The 21999-nt window shown below is 41.4% G+C and overlaps 1 protein-coding gene across 1 annotated transcript in view; it reads left to right on the top strand.

Annotated features, from left to right (window-relative positions):
* The window catches only part of UBAC2 (UBA domain containing 2), a 100415-nt gene extending 80870 nt beyond the window's left edge, over nucleotides 1-19545 (top strand). Inside the window, exons 7-8 of the mRNA XM_019474382.1 lie at nucleotides 12409-12531; nucleotides 15972-19545. Of these exons, the coding sequence (XP_019329927.1) occupies nucleotides 12409-12531; nucleotides 15972-16079 (231 nt within the window). The 3' untranslated portion in view covers nucleotides 16080-19545. The remainder of the gene's footprint in view (nucleotides 1-12408; nucleotides 12532-15971) is intronic.
* Nucleotides 19546-21999: the final 2454 nt, after the last annotated feature.

Here is a 21999-nt window from a genome sequence, read left to right as displayed (position 1 = left end):
TCATAGGATTTTAGGGATGGATGCCTCTTGCCTTTCTCTCGTTCAGACAAGATGTAGTTGAGGTCTTTGGGCACTATTTTACCCTTTCAATACTGTAATAGCGATGAACATTTTGGTCTTCCTCTCCTGACTTTTCTATTTCTTGATCTCTTTCATTTCCCAGCATTGTTCTAAAGTTTATCTTTCTGTAACCCAAATGAAAGTCCTGGTGGCAAAAGGGAACCAACTGCTGCATCTGTGCACCAGTGTGTAGCAGGGAGTCAACTTGACTTTCACTTCCTATTGAGAAACTTGCAGGAAGGCTGGCAGATAACCAAATTGCAAATAGATAAGGGAGGAGTCCGTGCCTAGGTATTAATTGACAACACTGTTGTCACTAAAGACGGATATGTGGAAGGTAGTGGAAAGTTGCAGAAAAGGTGGTCAGTGCCTTCTGTTGGCAACTAAATACCACTTCCCCTTTGAGCGCTCATCCCTGTGCCCATTTGGGAGGCGCGGTGTATGAACCTCAGTCCCTTCATCTTGAAAAAATGCTTTCTGTATCCACAGAGCATTTATTCCTTCATTCATGCTGAGCACGTTAAAGACACCGTATTGCCTGCTTCTTGATTTCTCTTAAGTTTCTTGGCTTGGAAAAGAGCTTCACCAGCTTGCTCCAGACTGTGTGATAAGCCTACAGCCATATATGAAAGTCTTCATTTCACCACCTCTTTTCTGCCCTGTCCTCCACTTTAAGCTTATTTTGCCTTTTCCCTCCTGTCTTTTTGTTCTTCTGTTCCAGCTGCCATTACTCTTCAGTGAGGCCAGACTCTCCTTTGATTCATATCACATGGTATCTCTATATGAGATTGTGCTGCTTGCAAAGACCAGAATTCTTCTATAACAATGTGACTTCCTCTAATTGTTCATTCGTTAGATGTCTTTCTCCTGGGACACTGGAGAGATGCTCTGTGGGTAGGCACATTGAGTGTCTTTATTGTTACGGGGAGTCTCATATCCTGAGAAATGTGCAAGTTTCACATTTTGTCAACTAAGGACTGTGAGGCTAGATTGCTGATTTACCTTCTGGTTATATCTAAGCGGTAAACTCCTGACCTTGGAAAAAAATAGATTAATGGAGCGAAGACTTTCCTGGCACAAGAATTCCTCCTCAGGAATGTTATCCTCATTCACGACGGTAGAAAAAAATCTCTTAGTGAATATATGCCCAGACAGTCCATTCCTGCTTTCTCAAAGAAGTGTTAAGAACCAGACCTGAGCATATTCTTCAGCTCTCCCACTGGCACCAAGAGATACCACTTTGACGAAGTCGTCTTGAATAACTTCACAAGTTTCAGTACCAAACCCAAGTCCTTCAAATAGACATTTTGAGCCCTGAAGACCTTCTGCAACCTTTATCCATTGCCGGGTCCATATAAACTCTTGCTCTCACAGCCAGGACTTTGAAGCAGCTCGTTCGTATTGTTCCACAGATGTATGTATCGTTGTCAGGAAGGAATCTACCAGACTGTTTTACCTGAATAAACAGGTGAGATTTTCAGCCAAGTGTTACACAAAGTCTTTTTCTCTAATTAGGTTTCCATTCCAACCAGTCTGTGTTACATAAGGCTACTTTGGGATTTTGTGACATAATTGAATACAAACTGCCTTTAGCAACCTTGCCTTAAACTTCAAAGACAACTATACATAGGGTACCAATAGGATAAAAAAAGTTATTTGAGCTCAGACTCCTGAGAGATGTGTGTGTACAAGATTTGACAAAGAATTCTTTTTAAAGAATTCTGTTAACTAATAAGTGATTTATGGGTTTATTTCAGCCCACGAATGAAGCGCATATGCTGCAGCAATAATCATTGTGGCTAAATTTAGACTCGGTATTCCTTCATTCTTCCCTTCCTCTGCGTGCCGATGTACATGTGTGGACACACCCCAAGCCTTTTTTGAAATCACAGACAGCTTCCATTTTTGTAGAGAAAACAGTATCTTCTCCTTCAGACCTCAGTGAGTCTTTAACTCATCCTTTGCTTTTTGGCACTCTTCTGGCATTTGCAAATCTTGATTATTCTCTGTAATTGTTTAATAATGTTTTCTTTGTGTTGAGAATAAGCCTGTTTTTATTTCAGAAGGGGAGCTTTACTCTTAGAGGTTGTTGAGTATAAAAACTGCATATACTGCTGATGCTGGCCTGTGTGAACTCTGGTTTTTTACTGTTTCATTTCAATAACATATTTGCAGCAGTTGATAACCCACTGCTATTTAGATATTGCCATTTTCTTCTTCTGAATAACTTTTTTTCATGGATTCTAGGTGTGAAATTAAAAATGTTGAATTTCCAGGGTGCTGATCCAGGTAATTAACAGTTTATGACTATTTCCTCCACAGACTACCACTTTATTTTTCTGTCTTTTCCATGGAAATTGGCAATTCCGCCAGCTGACAGACACTAGTAGTACTACTAGAATAAGCTGAATGTGTCTCATTAACAGCCAGTTGTCACAGTCACAAGGCTAACTGTCTCTGACTCCTAGTCCTCGATAGCACCCCACTCACACATTGAACTATCACTTTTTTCTTGGACTGGAATTACGAAATTCTCTTTCTGTCTGACTTGGCTTTTGAGCTATAGCCTTTGAATTTGGTTTAGTATTTGTAATCAATTTCCGTAGAGAAGCAGTGGTTGATACAGTGGTTGGACAACTTCCTAAAGCAAAACACTGTTTTATTTCAAAGCAAATAATTTTTTGAGAAATACAGTATATTTGTTCTCCTATGTGACTGTTCTATATTATCTTCCTCTGACAATTTAACTTGAGGCAGTTCCCATAAAAAAAGCTCCTGGCGTACAAATGTCCCCAAGCATTTCCAGAGTATTTAATTCTTTGTTGTCTGAACAATTCTTGTTTACAGAAGGCAAGTTTCTTTCTAGCTGTACCTGTCCCTTCATTTCTGGCTTTGAATATGGGGCAAATAAGGCATCCGGTTTGGGGGGTCATCAGTTATTGGATTCCAGGGCTGCTTCAGTTGTCCTTCCAGCCTGCACTGAGAGAGTCTTGATGGGCCATTTCTTCTTCCTAGTGTCATCTTCCATAGCAGGTGGTAAACAAGAAGCATGTAGTTCAGATAGTAAGCGGTCCATCTTAGTATCCAGGTTTTCTGATTAGAACTCTGATATTAGCACGTGACAACTGCAGGCCGGTTTCACCGATTGTTCCTTAATGCACTACCTTAAGAGGCACAATAGATACAAAAGTTTCACCAAACAGTGTTGCAGGTATGACACCTTGTATGTTGACTTTGGGATGTCAACAAATGAAAGCCCCTCCTATTTGCAACCTAAGACAGAACTTGAATCTTTACATTCCAAAATGGGATGCTAATCTGTTTTTTTTTTTTCCCTACGTCGTCATAGACTAGCCCTTTATATACTCAAGTATGTGTTTATGCTAGTATGTTGGAGAATTTGGTTTTGAGTTTTCTTTGTGCCCAGTGTTTGTTATCTCAGCTTGTCAAATCAAAACAATTCTGGAACTCTGATTTCTCACTTTTGTTTCGGCCTCTACTTATTCCTTATTACTCTCTGAAAAGGTTTGTGCACAGGAGGTGAATGAAGGATTACCCATCTAATCGTCATGCTTTAATAACAGTCCACTGTCAGCAGTCAACATCCAAAGCGCTATGTAGTAAGGATTAGAACTGTGTCTGTTTTGTGTAAAATGTCTAAAACAGAGCTAACATTATTTCCTCAAGTACAGACTCCATGTTCATGCTGGTGGACCTGCCTTCAGCATTTGGTGCACTGCACTCCCTGCACGCACGCACACACACACACCCCCACCCCACCCACCCCACCCAGACCTGATTCTCTCACTCAGCAAGTGTTGAATGCCATACGTAAGAACAGTTCCAAATCATGTAATTCCTTTAAAATTCAGCTGGTGATTATGATCGACAGCTTCACCTCTCACAAGGCACTCACTTATAAAGATTAGTTTTTAATAATGGGAACGTACTTTTCAATATATACCTGAGATTTCTGTGGGAAAAAGTGACAAGCCCCACTGCCAATAGTATGACATGGATGTGTGTTTTCAACTGATGTAGCCGTGACTGTATCTGTGATGTCACAGTGCCAGCAGGAGCCCAGTTTGGATGAAGAACAAGCAAGGGAAGCCGGGAAGTTGGGAAAAGGAAGTGCTTTGAAAAGGTGTTTGAAGACCTGTCTCTGCTGTCTAGAGAAGATCCAAATCCCCATTTATTATTGCAAACAAAGTCTGAGAGTCCTGCTCAACACTTCCCTAATGTTGGACGAATGAATAACAGCAGTTCTCAAAAATGCCATCTTTCAACTTCTGCTTGATAGGAAATACCTTTCTTTCTTCTTGGCATAGTGATCCAAGGCCAATTGTATGAGGTTCAACAAGGCCAAGTGCCAGGTCCTGCACTTCAGCCACAACAACCCCATGCAGCGCTACAGGCTTGGGGAAGAGTGGCTGGAAAGCTGCCTGTCAGAAAAGGACCTGGGGGTGCTGGTCGACAGCCGGCTGAACATGAGCCGGCAGTGTGCCCAGGCGGCCAAGAAGGCCAATGGCATCCTGGCCTGTATCAGAAATAGTGTGGCCAGCAGGAGTAGGGAAGTGATCGTGCCCCTGTACTTGGCACTGGTGAGGCCGCATCTCGAATACTGTGTTCAGTTTTGGGCCCCTCACTACAAGAAGGACGTTGAGGTGCTGGAGTGTGTCCAGAGAAGGGCAACGAGGCTGGTGAGCGGTCTGGAGAACAAGTCTTATGAGGAGCGGCTGAGGGAACTGGGGTTGTTTAGCCTGGAGAAGAGGAGGCTGAGGGGAGACCTCATCGCTCTCTACAACTCCCTGAAAGGAGGTTGTAGCGAGGTGGGTGTCGGTCTCTTCTCCCAAGTAACTAGCGATAGGGCGAGAGGAAATGGCCTCAAGTTGCGCCAGGGGAGGTTTAGACTGGACGGGTGGAAAAATGTCTTTACTGAAAGAGTGGTGAAACATTGGAAGAGGCTGCCCAGGGAAGTGGCTGAGTCCCCATCCCTGGAGGTATTTAAAAGACAAGTAGATGAGGCACTTAGGGACATGGTTTAGTGGGCATGGTGGTGTTGGGTCGATGGGTGGACTCGATGATCTTAGACGTCTTTTCCAACCTCAATGATTCTATGATTCTATCCATCACTTTCTGGCTGAATTACTGCATCACAGCAGTAATGAAAAGTGAATGTTACTGTGATGCACAGTTTGGTACAGAATAGGTATCTACCCTTACTGTAACAGGATAAAGGCAGAGTAGTCTGACTCTTTCAGTGTTCTGAGCTGACCACCAGTTTTTGGGAGTACCTATGCAGCTTTTCATTTACTGCCAGCCAGTCGTGTGTCCGAGTCAAGTAACAGCACCCCTTACTGTCGTGTGTGACAAGGCCAAGTGCTTGCGCATGCATGAGTACACAAGGAAGCGTTCACAACTCTCTGCACGTCCCTTGAATGCAGTAGCAGAAGCAGCCATTCCCACCTCGCCTCCAAGGAGCAGATGTGCCTGCCTATTGGCATTTCTGGCTTCTGCTACTATGAAGGCATCGTGCCTGTGCTGAAATCCCTTCCATTGTCTCTCAGGCAGCTTCAGAGGCCAGATTAAGGTGTTCCTCCTAGATTTCAAAGGAAATAGCTGATCAGGCTTCAGAAAAGACCACATGTGGATTTCTGAACTTCTGAGACACATGAGCTCCTCTGGGACAATGCAGGCATCAAAGTTCAGGATGCAGCAACTAAGAGTTGGAGACAGAGCCTCTTGGCTAAAGAGACTTGTCTGTGGGATAAATTTCCAGAGGAAATTGGAATATCATTAGAAATTGCTGGAGTGCTTTCCTTGGTGAAAAATTCTTTCCATCATTAAGAACAATGCTCAGAACACTAATACTGTTACATTTCTACCCCCTTTCAAAATAAGGAAGTTATTTACTGAAGGTGGTGAAACACTGGCACAGGTTGCCCAGAGAGGTGGTGGATGCCCCATCCCTGGAAACTTTCAAGGTCAGGTTGGACGGGGCCCTGAGCAACCTGATCTAGTTGAAGATGTCCCTGCCCACGGCACGGGGGTTGGACTAGATGACCTTTAGAAGTCCCTTCCAACCCAAACTATTCTATGATTCTATGATTAAAGCAAAAAAAACCAAAACAAACCCAACCAAAAAACCAGAAGAGTTTTGTCCTGACAAAAAGAGGCAGGCTAGACATTTGACTAAGTCTCCTGGAAATTTCACCATTGCCATTGATCTTTCTTACGCAGTGTTCAGGGCAGCAGGTATCGTTGTGTCATTCATGGCTATGCTTTTTGTTTGTTAATATCATCAGTATGTGTATTTAGAGTCAATAATTTGTAGAAAAATTTATGTCTGAAAAGCAAGTGTTTCTTGCTTTCAGTACATTTTTTAAAATGAAGCTTTATATGAAAGAAGTAAGACAATATTTATGTCTGTACCAAGTAATGGCTCCTATGCAGAGCAGCAGACTTTAAAAATGTTACTTTAAAAGATGAAATGCAAAGCAATTTCCTTTTTTTTTCTTTCGCTGCGGTTGTTATGTTAAGAAAAGGTGAACAGGACAGATATCAGGAGGTGCTTCCTGTTTGTGCAAACAGATGGCGAGTTGGCATTAACCATATACATGAGATAACATTATCAAAATATCTTAACCACATGCCTCACTTTCAAGAGGACTTTTATAAAGCATTTTCTTTCATTTCTTTTGAAATTAATCGAATTAAAATATGTGCAGATGTGACAGCTACTTAACTGGACATTTGTTAATTGTCCATAATACAGTATTTTTAATTGTCAAGCTTTGGATAAGAAGTGCTTTTAAAAATATGTCATGGCAGGTACGTATATGGGAAACAGGTAAAGCTGCTTTTCAAAAAGAGAGGAAGGCGATTACGTGAAAAGAAATGGCATAACTGAGGTTTTAGCAGGCTGTACAATCAGAGACATTTGCTAGCTCTAGATATCTCTTCCTTATTCTGTAAGTAAACAGTATTGTCCCAGACACCATAAAAAAGAAAAAAAAAACAAACCAAAAAAAGACATCGAGGATGTGACCTCATAAGGCACAACTTCAGTATGTAAAGCCCTGGCAGCTATCCAAGAATAAGTCATCAATATGGCATTTCCTTACAACCTTTTCTCCGATGAAGAGCTGCTATTTTCCCATTCCCTTAATCCAGTCTGTTCCTAAATCTCATTTTTTGGTCATCTAAACTTGTGACCAGTTTGTTGTCTTCCTGTAACAGAAGTTCCAACATCACCAGTGTTCTCCTAATCCACTTCCAGTAGTGATTTATCAGAGACCAATAAAATGGTCTCTTTGGTATGTTTGCCTCCTATCAGGCAGTAACAAAGAATTTACAGTCAACCAATTCACCCAGTCTTTGTGCTGCTAAACCAAAGGAAACTGAGGTTTTCTTCAGTCAAAAAGTTACAACCTAGGAGTAAGGGAGGGGAAAGGCTTATAGGCCTTTCTTAGGTGTGTCCATCACCCTTCTAGTCAAATAATTAATGAAGCAGTCTTTTTGTCAAGTGTTTTTCATGATAACACGTGGAAGACTACGTTGCGGACAGAAATAAGGGCCCAGTCACCAATTTGTACAAAGTATTTTTATGAATGATAGTCTGTAGACTGAATTCTTCAGTGCTTGTCTCTCTCTAGTAGTGCAGCAGTCAGGACTTCCCAAACAGAGTTTCTGATTAACACCATGAAAACAAGCATGACAGCTGGCAATGGAGACTAGAAGTTCCTCGTAGCATCCTACTGCAGAGACTGGGACCAGTGCATGCAAGTTGATGGGAACCTTCAACCTCTTGACTACAGTGAGCTTGGTGCTGTTTTCACGCCATAAGCAGAGAAGGCCTCCTCGAGCCTGCAGCACAAACAAAGCAATGGAGGAATTAAATGTGAAAAAAAAAAAAATCCTTTTGCTGTAGTAAATCTTGCAGCATTCACACAATTGGACATGGAAAAATTGGACTAAGGAAGCAGACAAGAAATCTTACCTTTGCGTAGATAATGTGACAAGGGGCTACTGTCCAGAGCACTGAATGGGGGAAGGCGTTGGTTTATGTCATGTCCCCGAGTGCACCAACAGGCTCTCTAGAGGTTTGGCTACCTGTGCTGAGGGCCAGCTCTGGTATAGTACAGCTCTTCAGCCTTGGAGCAGACTTGTGTGAGAAAGAGCTGTGGTTAGAAATACCTGGTAGAAGACTTGTTGGGGCCTCGCCCACTTTGACTGGGAGTTGCTTTTAAGTTCAGGTCCTTGCCCTTGGTCCTTGCTGAGCTTTGTGGATACACATATGCCAACTGGGATTTCTCCCTCCCTGCTCCTGACCCACTCCTGACTTGCCTTCTAGGCTTGATCTTATACCTGCCTGGAGATCCGGACTTCTGGCTGACCATGGTTACTGTCACTGGACCTGCTTTGCTCTTCTCACTTGGATCCTGTGGGAACACAGCACATTTCAGTGAGGCCACTGCCTCTGCTTGCCTTGTTGTCACCCTTGGTTCTCAGCTTGCCTTTCCTCTTGGAGCAGCACCTGTGCTTGCTGCTCCCCGACACCTAAGATTCAGGACAAAGAAAGAGGTCGCCTGAGATAATCTTGGTGCAAGATAGCCTGAGTCTGTCAGTTGTGGAAACTGGCTCTGGTTTAATGCATCCTCCTTACCTAGTCCCGAGTCATGTTAAGTCCCAGTCCCCAAACCATTTAGTATTAAACTTACTTATTTTTATAACAGACCGACAAACCAGAATCACAGAAGAACTGCCTGGATTTCATTAAATGGGTTAGACTGGCAGACACTTGTCACTGAAGGTGCTGCTCAGGAAAGGAGCTTATATACTGGACCCTTGATCATCCTCACTGCTTAATTATGAGCTCCTTTTCTGCCTCTGTTTTGGACCACTCCAGAGAGCTCTGTTATCTGAGACAAGGCTCCTGTGGAGGGTAAGGAGATGGGTGTGAGCTCATCTGTGCTGTTGGATGCTGGTGCCAGGGTTCAAGTATATTGTGAAATGCATAAATATTGTTTGCTAATTCCCCAGCAGGGACACTCAGATGGTTTAGAAGCATCACTTAAATAAATTCATCAGATTGGATATCTTCATGTGAAATCTCCCTGACTTCTCACAGAGTAAGTGTGTTGGCACGATCAAAAACCACTGTAATACAGAAATCATCATAAAATTATGAAGGGGAGGTCTGCAAAATAATTTCTGTAAGGCAAGGCAGAGTATTGGTCTGGAAATCTCCTTCTGCACATTTTTTAACTGGAATTTGTGATATTTACTTAATTTAAGACATTTTTTGCTGTTTGCTTTGGGTCAAATAAAAAATTCACAGATCTTCATGTATTTCTGCTGTGATAGTTAAGGTTGTCTGAAAGTCTTTACACAGTCACCATCCACACTGGAAATTCATAGCCTTGATCTCCATCTTCTGTGGATCTAAGACATTAGCTGCACTTCCTAATTTTTCCTTACCTTTAGTCTATGGGATTGGCCACAGTACCAGTCCCATAGTTCCTGCTGCAGTTCCCTGAATCCCTGCTCTTCAGCCTGACTTTGTGCATGTCTGTCATGTAATTAGAGGCAAGTCTGTGAGGGGAAAGCATTTTCTTGCAGTTAAGATAAAGAAGCCTAACGTGCCTGGTTTTGGTGCAGTTTGTAAAGTAATACACAGATGAGAAGTGGACCATAATGTTGGGATTAATCCTAAACATCAGTGTTCACATACCATTAAGAGTTTCAGCCTTTAATACTTACTGTTGTCGTATGTTGGATGTTCTTACCTCGTAAATATAGTTAAGAACTGATGGGTTATGTTTGTCACAATTTCCAAAGGTAATTGAAATATTCTGAGGGCAACTGAAAAAGATCTTTTCACAACTATTTTGATCTAATTTGTCTAGTCTGTTATTTCTGGGAAAGGGTTAGCAGTCTTCACATGGAACTCTTCTGAATACATCAGTTCACATCTGCAGTTTATCAAGATATCTGCTGTAAACCTTCAAAACTAAATAGTTAACCTCTGTAAGGTATTTTTTTATTGAAAGTAATGAATTCTGTGTACGTTAATTTAAAATGTATTGTAAGTTTAGAGTAAGGAAGTAGACAAGTCTCTTTGTAGTGTTAGGTGACAGTGCCAGGACAGGGAGGATGCAAAACCAAACTGGAACAAGCAGCCAAGTATTGAAGCTGAGGGCACAGCTGGAAAGGTACATTTATTTCAGTCTTCAGATACACGGGAATACTGCTAAATTAATACATTTATTGTAGGTTTTATATTTCATATACATTATGTGTATATGAACATCTGTGTGACTTCTGGTGCTTCAAAGGAATGTGTCATAGTCCTGTTGGCATTTTTCAATTCACCAATTTAATGTGAATGACCTGTGGAAGCATTATTTTCTCCTCCTCAGGTCTTTTCAAAAGAATAAAAACAGGCAAAGCAGCATTAGCGCAGTGTTCTTGCTAAACTATAGAGCTTAGTAGACTTTCCAAAATTCAAAGTTACTGAATTAAAACTCAACGTAATTCTGAGTTAGGGGAAATTATAGATGGGGAAGTACAGGACACGTGATTTTTCCAAGACCACAGAGTAGTGTGATGGTGTCAGTAGGAGGTCTGAGATCCCTCTCTGGGTTTAAGCTGCAAACCAATTCTCCTTTTTACTACGCCACACTGTTTGGCTAACGCAAGGCTTATACAGAATCCTTTGGTTAAAACCTCACAACTTTTAAGCAAATGTCTTATACGGTATGCAAAATAGAAATGTAGATACAGAATCCTTTGGTTAAAACCTCACAACTTTTAAGCAAATGTCTTCTACAGTATGCAAAATAGAAATGTAGATACATAATCATTTTTTACATTCAGAAATCACTAAGTGGAAACTATGTCTTGAAAACCAGTGATGACTCCTAGCTATTGCACATCTTCACAGGGAAAAATGCGCTGTAGTTTTTAAGGGACTGGAACACTTTACAAGCTAGCGTTTCAAATCTCGTGACTCCCCAAATGCTTTTTTAAGTATGCTATTGCACTGCCCCCTGTGGTGTCTGGGCTGATTGGGTCTCCTCTGGAGAGAAAGGAAGAAAACAAAGGAAGGGGAAGGAAAACTAAATAAATGATTTTTTTTTTTTTTTTTTGGTCTAGGAGCAGGTTTAGCTGCTGATGATCTGATTGAGCAGAGAGCATTTAATGCTCTAGGGGTACATAAAGGCAGGAAGAGCCCTTGCTGAGAGAAGAAAAGAGAAAATTCTCTTAAGAGGAAGGTCTTCTGAGAAACGGCAGTATAGAACTAAAATAGAGCAACTAGAGGAAGGAAGTCCATGTCCTATATATACAGAAAGGGAGGGGGATCTTCTCCATAGTAACGGAGGGAGCAGGGGAGGAGGAAAAGGACAACACGAACTGCAAAACATGTTTTAACAAACTGTATAGAAAAGAGAGATTTGGGGTTTGTCTTCTTCCCTGCCTGCAGGGCCTGTGGTTTTGGTGTGATACAAAATCCCTTAAAAAAATGTTTGTTTAAGCTAGTAAAATGAGGATTCATTATTTCTGGACAATTATAAAGCTTGTACTTTAGTATTTGTACTTTATATTCTAAACATCTTATTATTACAAGACTTGAAGCTTGGTTGTTAAAAGAAAGTCTCAGTTCTGTGGTTTACACCGTACATACGTTACTACTGGGCATTTGTATTATTACTGTGTAGTTACAAAATGTTTTGGCGCTGGAATATGGCCAGATTTTGCAATGGTATTTAATGTGCGGAAGTTAGGTGAGGTGGTCTGTGTGTCTGTAACAGTCACGCTGGTGTCACAGAAATAATCACTTGCAGGGAAATCACAGGTATCCTGAAAGTTGGGCTTGTTCTGAGTTTCCTGATGTGGTTTTGCTGATGCACTGAGAATCCATTTTTGCTTTTTCCCCCCACTTATTTCTTGCGCTCTTTCCCTGGTTAACTCCAGCGGCAGTCTTGCCAAAGCACTTGCAGGACCCGCTGTTGCATCTCTTGCCAGGCAAATCCCTATCAGTAAAGAGAGCGGTCCTTCAGCCTCAGAAACCTAGCACTGTAGTAAACCAAATCTCTCACAATGGGTGTGAAGCATCCTTTCCTCCTTCTGTTAACACTTTTCCTTAATTTACAGTGATTACTTCTAATAACTAGTAAAGCAGTAACCAGTCCCAATTTTGACTTCATAAGAGACTGCAGCAGTTTTTGTTGTTTAAAATATTGTACTCAAACATTTGCCTTTTGTATTATGTGGGATGGATGATCTTTTTGTTTAAAAATATCCGTAGTTCTTTTTGCAAAGACTGACAGCAGTGTCTGGTTTCAGGGTGGGATGATTAACTGGAATAGACTGTTTCCTCCTTTACGTCATAGACATAATGCGAATTATCAAGATCATCACCCGTCTGAACAAGACACACCTCCACCTACCGAGGTTTCTGAAGAGCAGGTAAACATTCTTCTGTTTTAAAATGGCATTAAAAAACTGGGTAAGAATTACCTCTGCTAATTTTTTATCATCTGTTGACACAGTTTCTTAAACGCTCTCTATAGCAGCACAAATCAGAATATCAGATAACGGTCACAATACAGAGACAGCAAACTGTCATTACCATCCGCAGCCGACTTACAGATCAACTTGGGAGTTTCTGCTTTTATGTGTAACTGCTTGTCTTCTGTATTTAAAGATGAGACAGTTTCACTAGTGGGGGCTACTCAAATCTGATAAAATAAATGTGTCAAAGAAGGAAGAATGACAAATAGATTTCATTATTTGTCTTGTAGACATGCGAGTTTTCCTTCACTGAGGTCTCCAGCTTAAGTTTCCAATTCAGTCATGTAGTTTTTTGGAAATAAGAATGTTATGCCAGCTGTGGACTGCAACACACACTTGGTCTGAAACTTGGATGTTTCCCTCAATAATGTGGTTGACTGATTTCACATACTGATGCCACAGAGAAGTTTGTGTCTTTTCTGTCAAGTGTAGATTTAGACTTACTGTATAGATTTAGACTTTTAGATTTTTGTTGATAGTTTTATTCTCAAAAGAGAGGATGTTTTACTAGGAAATATAGGAATTTAAGATTAGTCTTACTTCTGTATTCAGGATTTATTGCATGCAATCAAGTTTTCCAGGTGTAGCCTATCTGCAGTTAGCTGCATTGGCCATTTTATAGTCTAAGGTCTCTGCTACCCTTGAACAAGAGTAGGTTTCAAGGGTGAGTTTTTCTTTCCCTTTTTCCTTTTTTTAGGGAGATAAATCAACACTTGCTAACACCGCACTGTCATTTCTAGTTAGTTTAAAATGAGCTTGTCCCAAACAGAAATCTTTGCTATGATCCGATTTCTAGTTTTGATTCAATGTTAGATTATGTTCAAAGTGTTCAAAATTTTAACTGCACTGGTGGTTTTGACTGCAAACCTGCTGGGCTACATCCAAAAAGGCAAAAAAGCCTCAACCAACAAAAACAAACAAAAAAAGAAAGAAAAAGAAAAACCCCACACCAAAGAACACCTTCTGAGACAAAACCCAGAAACTTAGTTTTGGCCAGCCTGAAAGCCTACTCAGTGCCAGGTATGGGGTAGACCAAAAGATTTCCCTGCTGGGTTGGCCTGTTTATTTGTTTTATTGACAGATTCTGCTTATGGGAACTTTTATTGTTGGGCTGGAACTAATGAAATAGTTATTAGTCTGACTTACGCTGGATTCTTACCCAAAGCCTTTAGGTCCAGATTTATGAAAGCAATACACGCTTATGTTTTCTCATGCATTGAAGTTGTAGAGCTCACCTGATTGCTGTCATTTGCAATGCTGTCTAGTTACCCTGCAAAGAAAAGTAATCTAAATACCTTTGATTTCTCAGGACTGTAGTAATAACTGCACAAGTTGTCTTAGAATAGCACAAATGCAAGGTTTTCTTCTGTTCTTCAGATTAAAATTTGCAAGCATTTGCAATGCTTTGGGTACAAAAATCTCTGCATTTCTTGTGGGTTTTTTAGCACCTTAAATTACCGTTACCGGTATACATCTCTGTTTCCTGGAGCTGGATTCAGTTCCTGTGGTTAAAATATACTCAGATGAAAAGAGCTTTTTGTTGTTACAATCTATTCCCCACGATGCTCGCTGGATATTTCTGTAAATGGGAACATTGCAATTCCATCCACCACTTCTTAAGGTTGGAATTCATGGCAACTGCAGTAAAAACCTTTCTTCTGAAATGTATTTCTGTGGTTAGCTTTTATTCCACTGCCTGCCCTTTTTCTAATTAAAAAACACAATCTTAGATGAAAAATCAGACAGAGGAAACTTTAGAACGTTAAGGGTTATGAAATCCAGTTTGAAGTTACACTATTGTTGCAGAGGTGTCAAAAGTAACAATTCATTTCTCTCTCTACAAGAAGGTGAGAAACCGACATTGGGCTGTAAGCGAGGGGAAAAAGGGGGAAAGGCACAAAAATTATCAGTACCGTATCTGATATTCTGACAACCAAGGTAGCTGTTTTGAAACGTTCTGTGACAGTGTGTTTAGATTAAGAAAAGGAGGACCCCCACCTCCGGGCATACTTGGCAGTAGTATATTTCTCAGTAAGCCACCAAAGCAGAGAAGATTAAAAATACTGAAAGTTCTGGAGGTGTCTTAGAGGAAGGAGAGGTTGCTTTTAATGGCACTTTTCTGTTAAAAGGCATTTAAAGTACTTTCAATACTAGCGCACATTGCTCTTGCACCCTGGGAAGATTCCTCCTGAGATGTAAACGGCCTCTGCTGCGTTCCTGCTCAGCTTCATTCTGCTGCTGCAGGCTCCATACGAGCAGTGGAGGAGCAGCAGTAGCTCTCAGGCAGCTCCTGTAGCCCAGGACTTCCAGGTTCAGGAGCTGTGGTGTCTGGCCACAAGGCCATTTGGAGCAGGATGGGGAATGCTTTATGCGGCCGGTGGCCCCAGTTAATTTCACGTGCTGCTCCCCACCCCTCCACACCTTGTTTTTCCCCTCTCTAGAAGATTAACTATAAAAGTGAATGAGTCATATTGTGACTTTCAGTCATACCTAAGTGAGAATTGTAGATTTTAAATGTACTTTAGATTGGAATTTAACCATAAATTAAATTCGGTTGTACATACATTGCTTTTTACATGTGGTAATTTGAACATCTGTTAGCACAGAGCAAAAAGGTTAGGTGTCGAGTACGTGATTTATAAAGAGGGATGGTCAGGGGGTTATTGATTACCAAAATCACTGTCTTAACGTGCCCTTTTCCAGGTAATTCTTCCATCAAGTGTCATTGACTTACGCTGTTTTGAGAATACGTAGAATCCTTCCAAGAATTTTACTGAACCCATTTAAGTATTGTACTGCCTCTGTTTTAGGGCTAACTTTCAGGTTTTGGTGAACGGTTTTGGTTTTTTAACGCCCTCTGGAGAAGTAGGTCTTTTCAAGGAAAGTAGAGCTAAGGATGTCTGGACAGGTTTTTGCGTCTGCTATAAAATTCCCTATTTTGGTGAGTGTTGGGTTCCTGAGGTCCTATTTTTGTCGAGAGCAGCAAGCCCCAAGGTCAGATTGTAGTTTTCATGTGTGGTGCCATACTTTCTATTTTAGTCTTCTTTCAAAACTGGACCAGCTAGGAAAATACAGGTGTGGCATTTTCAGCAAACAGTTGGGTTTGAATAAAGTATCAGAAAGCAGTCATCTCTGTGGCAATGTTTTCAAGCATGCTGTCCCAGATACATCTTTGTGGTGGTGCATAGCCATGCTTGCTTACTCTCTGGAAAGGTAAGCTTTTGAACAGCCTGATCAGTGGAAAAGTGATCTCTGACACTGTTAACATGACTAATGCGCACAAAGTGTGAATAAAACTCTGGTTTTAAAGCGGTGTTACGTTATTTCTTTTCCAGGTTGCACGGCTTATGGAAATGGGATTTTCCAGGGGAGATGCTCTAGAAGCTCTGAGGGCTTCAAATAATGACTTAAATGTAGCCACTAATTTTCTGCTGCAGCACTGATGGTTTTCTGCGTGAAGGAACTTCACTTGATGGGTTTGTACACGTCTGAAAGAGGATCAAAGCCACCTGCTGGACAGACTCATGAAGGTCGTCCCCCCAGGAGCGTCGGAAAGGAGAAACTGGCTCCGCGTGACTGGTGATTCAAAGTGATGTTAATGAATGACGTGAACTGTTCCCAAGCCTTCAGATCACTTGATGGTTTCTAGTCTGGTTATCCTTTTCAAAGTAACTTTAGTTTCTACTTATTACTGAATATCACCTAAATTTATTTTTAAAATAGGTGGGTTTTTTCTTGTAAATCCTTGTTAGACATGTTATCAGACTTAATGACTAGGAAACGAAGCTCCAACAACCACAACGACTAGATTTACCTATCAAGAAAAATCGTATTTTCTTCATTTACCAGTCTGATTTCTTTAGCTTACATGTTATTTTACAGTACTTGATTTTTTATTACAGTAATAAGAGGGTTGAAGATCATTTTCAACTCAGTAAAGGGTTATGGGACTACTATGTCATTCTTCAGAAAGTTTGAATAATGCCTGTAGTATTTTCTCTCTTGAATTCCTTTTTAAATAAAAGTTGTCATTCAGCACATAGTACACAGATAGGATGCGAGAAAATTCATGTGTGTATTCCAAGCTATGGTAAGTGGCCACTGTAAATTTAAATTTTACAAACCGAGTAAATTGCCATTTAGGTACAGGTCATGAAGATGCTCACTGGAAGCAATAAAGGTGAATCGAATGATCCATTAAGATCAGAACTGAGATGATTCGAATTACTTCAATGTCTAATTCAGACAGACTTCTGTAACGATGGATGTGTGCTCAGTGTCCTGTGTGCTGGTTTCATTTTTTGAGCTGGCTACATACTGTCTTAAAAGAAAATTATAAAAAGCTAACTTTTCTATATATAGTTCTAGTTTTCTACTGTCAGAGATGTGAATGACCCTGCATTTGCTGAATCCTCACTGTCTGAAGCAACTTACTGTTGATCATAGACTGGAATATTAACCTTAAGGGTGATTCTGGCTAACACAGGAGGTAACCGGACGCTAATGCCAAGGTAGTACAATATTGGTTTTGAAGTTTAGACTGATAAATAAACTCACTTGGCTTGACTCGCAGAAGTGCTCAGTAATAGCACCTTAGGAGTTTCAGGAGGTGGGGTGGAGAGAGGTGAACATCTCTATAAAACCAAGCTGAAGTAATACGAGATTCCGAACTGTGACTACATGAAACCGATCTACTCATGTATCTCAAGCATTTAATGTATGTTTCTGTATGTACTTTTGTTTGTACATTGTGTATGTATATGTCTATTTATATACACACAGGCATATTTAATACATGCATACATAAAGAATAAGATAGAGGTCATCAGAAGCGTAACAAAGGCAATAGCAGGTGCCAAGGGGAGGAGATGAAAGAATACAGGAGAGAGAAGGATGTTTTGAACATCCAGATGAACACACGTGTACCAAAGTACAGACTGCGCAGTCTCACTTGGCCTGGAAAATATTCTGGGAAATTACAGGACAAGATTTAGGGAGAGGGAGGTACCTTTCTTTTTTTCTTTTTCTTTTTTTTTTTTTAATTGACTGATAAAACTGAAAAAAGTCCTTTGGGCATACAAGTCCTTATCCAGAAATGACATGAAATTTGTGCAGCTTTCGGCACATGACATAATTTCTAATAAAGTCTATGTCCTGTATGTATTATTTAGTATTTTCCAGTGGGTGAAATAAGGGGTTTTTAGAATGACCGTGTGTTTTCCTGGGCACTGATCAACCTCGTCCAGGGTTTGGCTTGCTGCTATGATCACATTATTTAGGCAGGGTCTGCTTTTTAATTGAAAGGTTTTGTTTGGGTGAAGCTCAGTGGCTCTGTGCATGTGTAGGCTAGGGACGTTTCTGTACCCAGAGAATTCTGGAAACCTGCTGTCTTACAAAGGAAAGGGCAAGCGTAAGAAAATTTGTATATGTAAACTAGTTAAATGTTTTGAAACAAGTACAGGTTTTAATTTTGAAACATACAGATTCTTCCTTCACAAATATTTTATCAAAAGTAGCAATAAAGACTAGTGAATTACTTCAGAAGTCAAATTTTGTCGGTAGGAAATAAAGGTCAGCCTAGCCCAGGGTAAATTAAATATGACCTGTGCCCTTTCAGGCTTTGCCCTGCTCTAGGGACAAGCAAAAAAGCATTTATTCCTTGGAATTCTAAAACATACTGAGTGGCACCCGAGACATGTAAGCGGATATCCTCCAAGTCTAAATCCTTTCTTACTGTTATCTATACAAGGGGTATCCAAATGTCACAGTTGTTTGGAAAACCCCGTTTTGCTGGGCATTTCACAAAATGTGATCAAACATAAGGCGTAAAATTCAAGTCTTGGTGATGTCAGTTGAAAACTCCCCTTGACATCTGTGAGAACAGTTTGTGCTCAAAATGCTTCCAGGGTTGTGATTTCCAAGTACAAAAAAAAAAAAGAAGTGGTAAAAGGAGGGGTTTTGGATGCCGTTGAACACGGTTCTTGTTTCGTACAAGTACCATAGAAGAAAGATTCACATGTTAGAGCTAGAAAACAGCTCGGTTTCCACTTGATGGTGAAACTTTCATGGACCGTTTCTGGGAATGCGAGGAGCGTGTTCTTCACAGCCTGTGCAGTGTTTGTCCAATACGGTTTTGAACATCTCATCGCACAGTTTCTATTTTGTGTGTGACCCAAAGATATTTCTTAGGCAGCGAGAGAATGCAGAATACTTCTCTATGGAGAGGATTTTAAGTCCCTAGGAAATTCACGACGGTTTCAGTAAAGCCAAGATTTGGTATTTTGAAATAAAAGTAATTGCTGCTGTTAAAATTTCTCTACTAGACTAGGAATGTTGTCTTTTGAGACAACATCGGAGTAATTTACTGGGGACTTTCCGAGACGGTTATGTGATACTTTGAAATACACCCACAACGAGGTTTGTATTTGTGGAAATCTGCCTGATAAGCCGCCAGGTTCTCAAGCCTTAACTTTTTGCTAAGATGCAGAATGATTGGGCTCCGTACCTATCAAAACCATTTTCCTCTCCCAAAACAAGTGTTAAAGGTTGCCTGCTACTTATGTGAGCACGTGGGCTGTCGCAGTTGCTTCATGTGCCGACCTGTGCTGCCTAGCGCTTGTCGGTGCCTTTGTGAATATGTGATGGAGAAAAGTTCTCGTTATTTTTGTCTGAAACAGAAGAACAAGCAAGCAAAACATATTGCAAGGTACTGGGCAAATGGCAACAGTTTTGGCTCTCCTGTTTGTGTATGTGAATATATATATACGTATGTGTGTATATGCATATATATGTGTGTATACATATGTATATATACAGAGAGTGACTGAGAATATTTATGTATTGGTTTGATGAATCTAACTGGAGCTAAGAGTTTGTTGAAGAAAATTAAAAGTCTGTATTCCAAGACTCCCATCTCTCAAACACGTGTGTATTTGGAGTATATATGCAGTTGCAAAGGCACCCAAATTTGAAAACACTCAGAACTACAACGCTCATGTTGGAGGGGAACTGCATCTGTTTGAGGATAAATAAATGCAGTGTCTTCCTTTGAACGAATAGAGTTTTTTGATAACATAAGTGCAATTAATTTCTTGTGTGTGTTCTTCCACAAGAAAAACCTCGATGAGGTTAGCTTTAACTGGGTAGCCATAGTACTAAGTATTTTATATAAAGGAGTGTAAATACTATTTTATTAGGAGAGTCACATGAACACACAAACACTGTATGTGTTTATATATATGCACACATAAGCTTTTTTTTTTTTTAAATATATATGTGCTGGGTTTGATTTAATTTTTAGTAGGATTACATTCCTCCTGTTTCCATATATAAAGGGATGCTTTGACTATAGAAAGTCCACTCTTCATCGAAAATCAAAGAGGGTACGTGCTACCAATAGTTTTCAGTCCAAATACAAGGTGATGGGAGCAGAGGAACGGTACGACCTGATGAATGGGTGCGACTGGTGAGAATCTCAAAAAACTGATAGTTCAACTGTTGTCATTTGGTTTTTTCCGAAGGAGAGTTTTAAGAGGAAACGTGAAGTTAGCTGGGCTCGCGTGTGTTTGTAGGGGACCATTTCCAAACCTGAACGGTAGCATTGGAGAAAGCGGGAATGTACATACTTTAAAAGTGGGTGAAAAATTCTGGGATCGTGGCTGAACAGAAAGCAGGATTTGGCCTTTCGACCGGAGATAAGTAGGGACCATAAATGTCATTTAAGATTAGCAAAGGAGAGGACTTGGGGGAGATGAGGTGGAACTGAGCAAAAACAGAGTTTAGAGAAAAGGAGCAAAGTAGAAGATAGACTGCAGAGAACAGAAAAGACCTGCTGAGGGAAGGGGGGTGGGATGTCACATTGCGCTTGGTTCAGTTTTGAAAGAATTCACAGAGATTCTGTGTGGAAAATGCAAATACACAATATTGTGGCTAATCTCGTACTGAAAATCCACTCTTTTTTCAGGGGTGCCCTGAAACACCTGTTGGTCAGTTTTCCATGAGATGGTGCATGTAAGCAAGAGAGAAAACAGTGTTATCCCAGCAGCTCGGCAGTGAAGCAAACCCTGGAGTCACCACAGCATGTGAGAAGGCAGATGTTTCTGGTTTTCAAAGCACAGTTAGTCCTGCCAACCCGACTCTTCTCCTAGCACCCCATCCCGACTGCGAAGAGACCGGCTCCAGAAAGGACACAGCTCCCCCCAGGTCCCACCGCTTTTCCCACACAAGGTTATTTATAAATCCCCGTGCCGTGAGAGCACATGACCTTCCTGGGGAAACAAGCGTCCTGCGTAAAGGAGGTGGATCGAGAGCTTGTGCTTGTCCCTCGCCGCTTCTGAGCGTTTGCTTTGCTTGCAGGGGGGAGAGGCACGCATGCACCTCTCAGAAGCCAACAGTTGCCCACGTCACCCGGCCCAAACAATCACACCGGGGCTTGTTATGTGGCAGTGAGAAGCTTTTATTTTAAGTAGATATGTGCATTTTTACATGACAATATTTTACTGGCTTACAAAGGTGGATGTCGTGACGTGCAACGGCTTCAATTCAGGGCAATTTAAAGCACAGACCGAAGAGGTGTGTTGTACGGCCCAGGTAGTTTGCTAACAGGTAATGTGTAACTAACCAGGAGCTGTTGTCCCCCAGCGCTCTCCTGGACATTTGTGCTTTTAGCTGAAAGTGTTAAGTTTGGAACCGCTGTTAAGGGAAAAGGGCAGTGCCGTTCGAGCTCCGTGTGCTTATTTGCCGTGAAGATACGGCTGCTCTCCAGAGATCCTATCTACTTTCTGCGCTCCATTCGACTGCGTGAGCTAATCGCCCTTTTGCAGAAGTTCAGGAGAAATCTGAAATACGTGGCGTTAGAGGGGTTTGGCTCACAAGGGGGTTTGAGCTACAAGGGTCACAGCGTGAGTTTGCTAAGGAAATCTCAGTTTGCACCACGTCACGACTATACACAGGCATGGTAGTAGTGTGTGACCGCAAAAAGCGTTCTCACTGCCCTTAGATGCAACTGCAATTTTCCCTTCTTAGAAGGCGGTACGGCAAGAGGCTGCAGCCTAGGGTGAAGCCAGAAAGGCCCGCATACGGTGCAGTAATAACTCTCCACGTGGAAAACCATCGGGGATCCCGGTGTGCCGGCGCGTGCTTGCCATACGCTTCACAACCACCCTCCTTATCAAACGCACCACCTTCCTACGCGGCGGTGGACGCCGGGGGTGGGGGGCACCAGCTGCACCTATGATTTTTTTCGGATTCGTGGGCGCGCTGTGAACCCCGGGTGAAGGTTTCAACTCCCTCTTCCGGCGGGAACCGGCGTTGCCCCTCTCCTCTCTGCAGGGTCAGCGCTGGGGGGAGCTCCGGAGGCGTTTT

The sequence above is a fragment of the Aptenodytes forsteri genome, unplaced genomic scaffold, assembly GCF_000699145.1.
Source record: "Aptenodytes forsteri isolate BGI_AS27 unplaced genomic scaffold, ASM69914v1 Scaffold123, whole genome shotgun sequence".
Classification (NCBI taxonomy): Eukaryota; Metazoa; Chordata; class Aves; order Sphenisciformes; family Spheniscidae; genus Aptenodytes; species Aptenodytes forsteri.
Note: the sequence above shows the minus strand (reverse complement) of the source record. Positions and strands in the feature narration are given on the sequence as shown.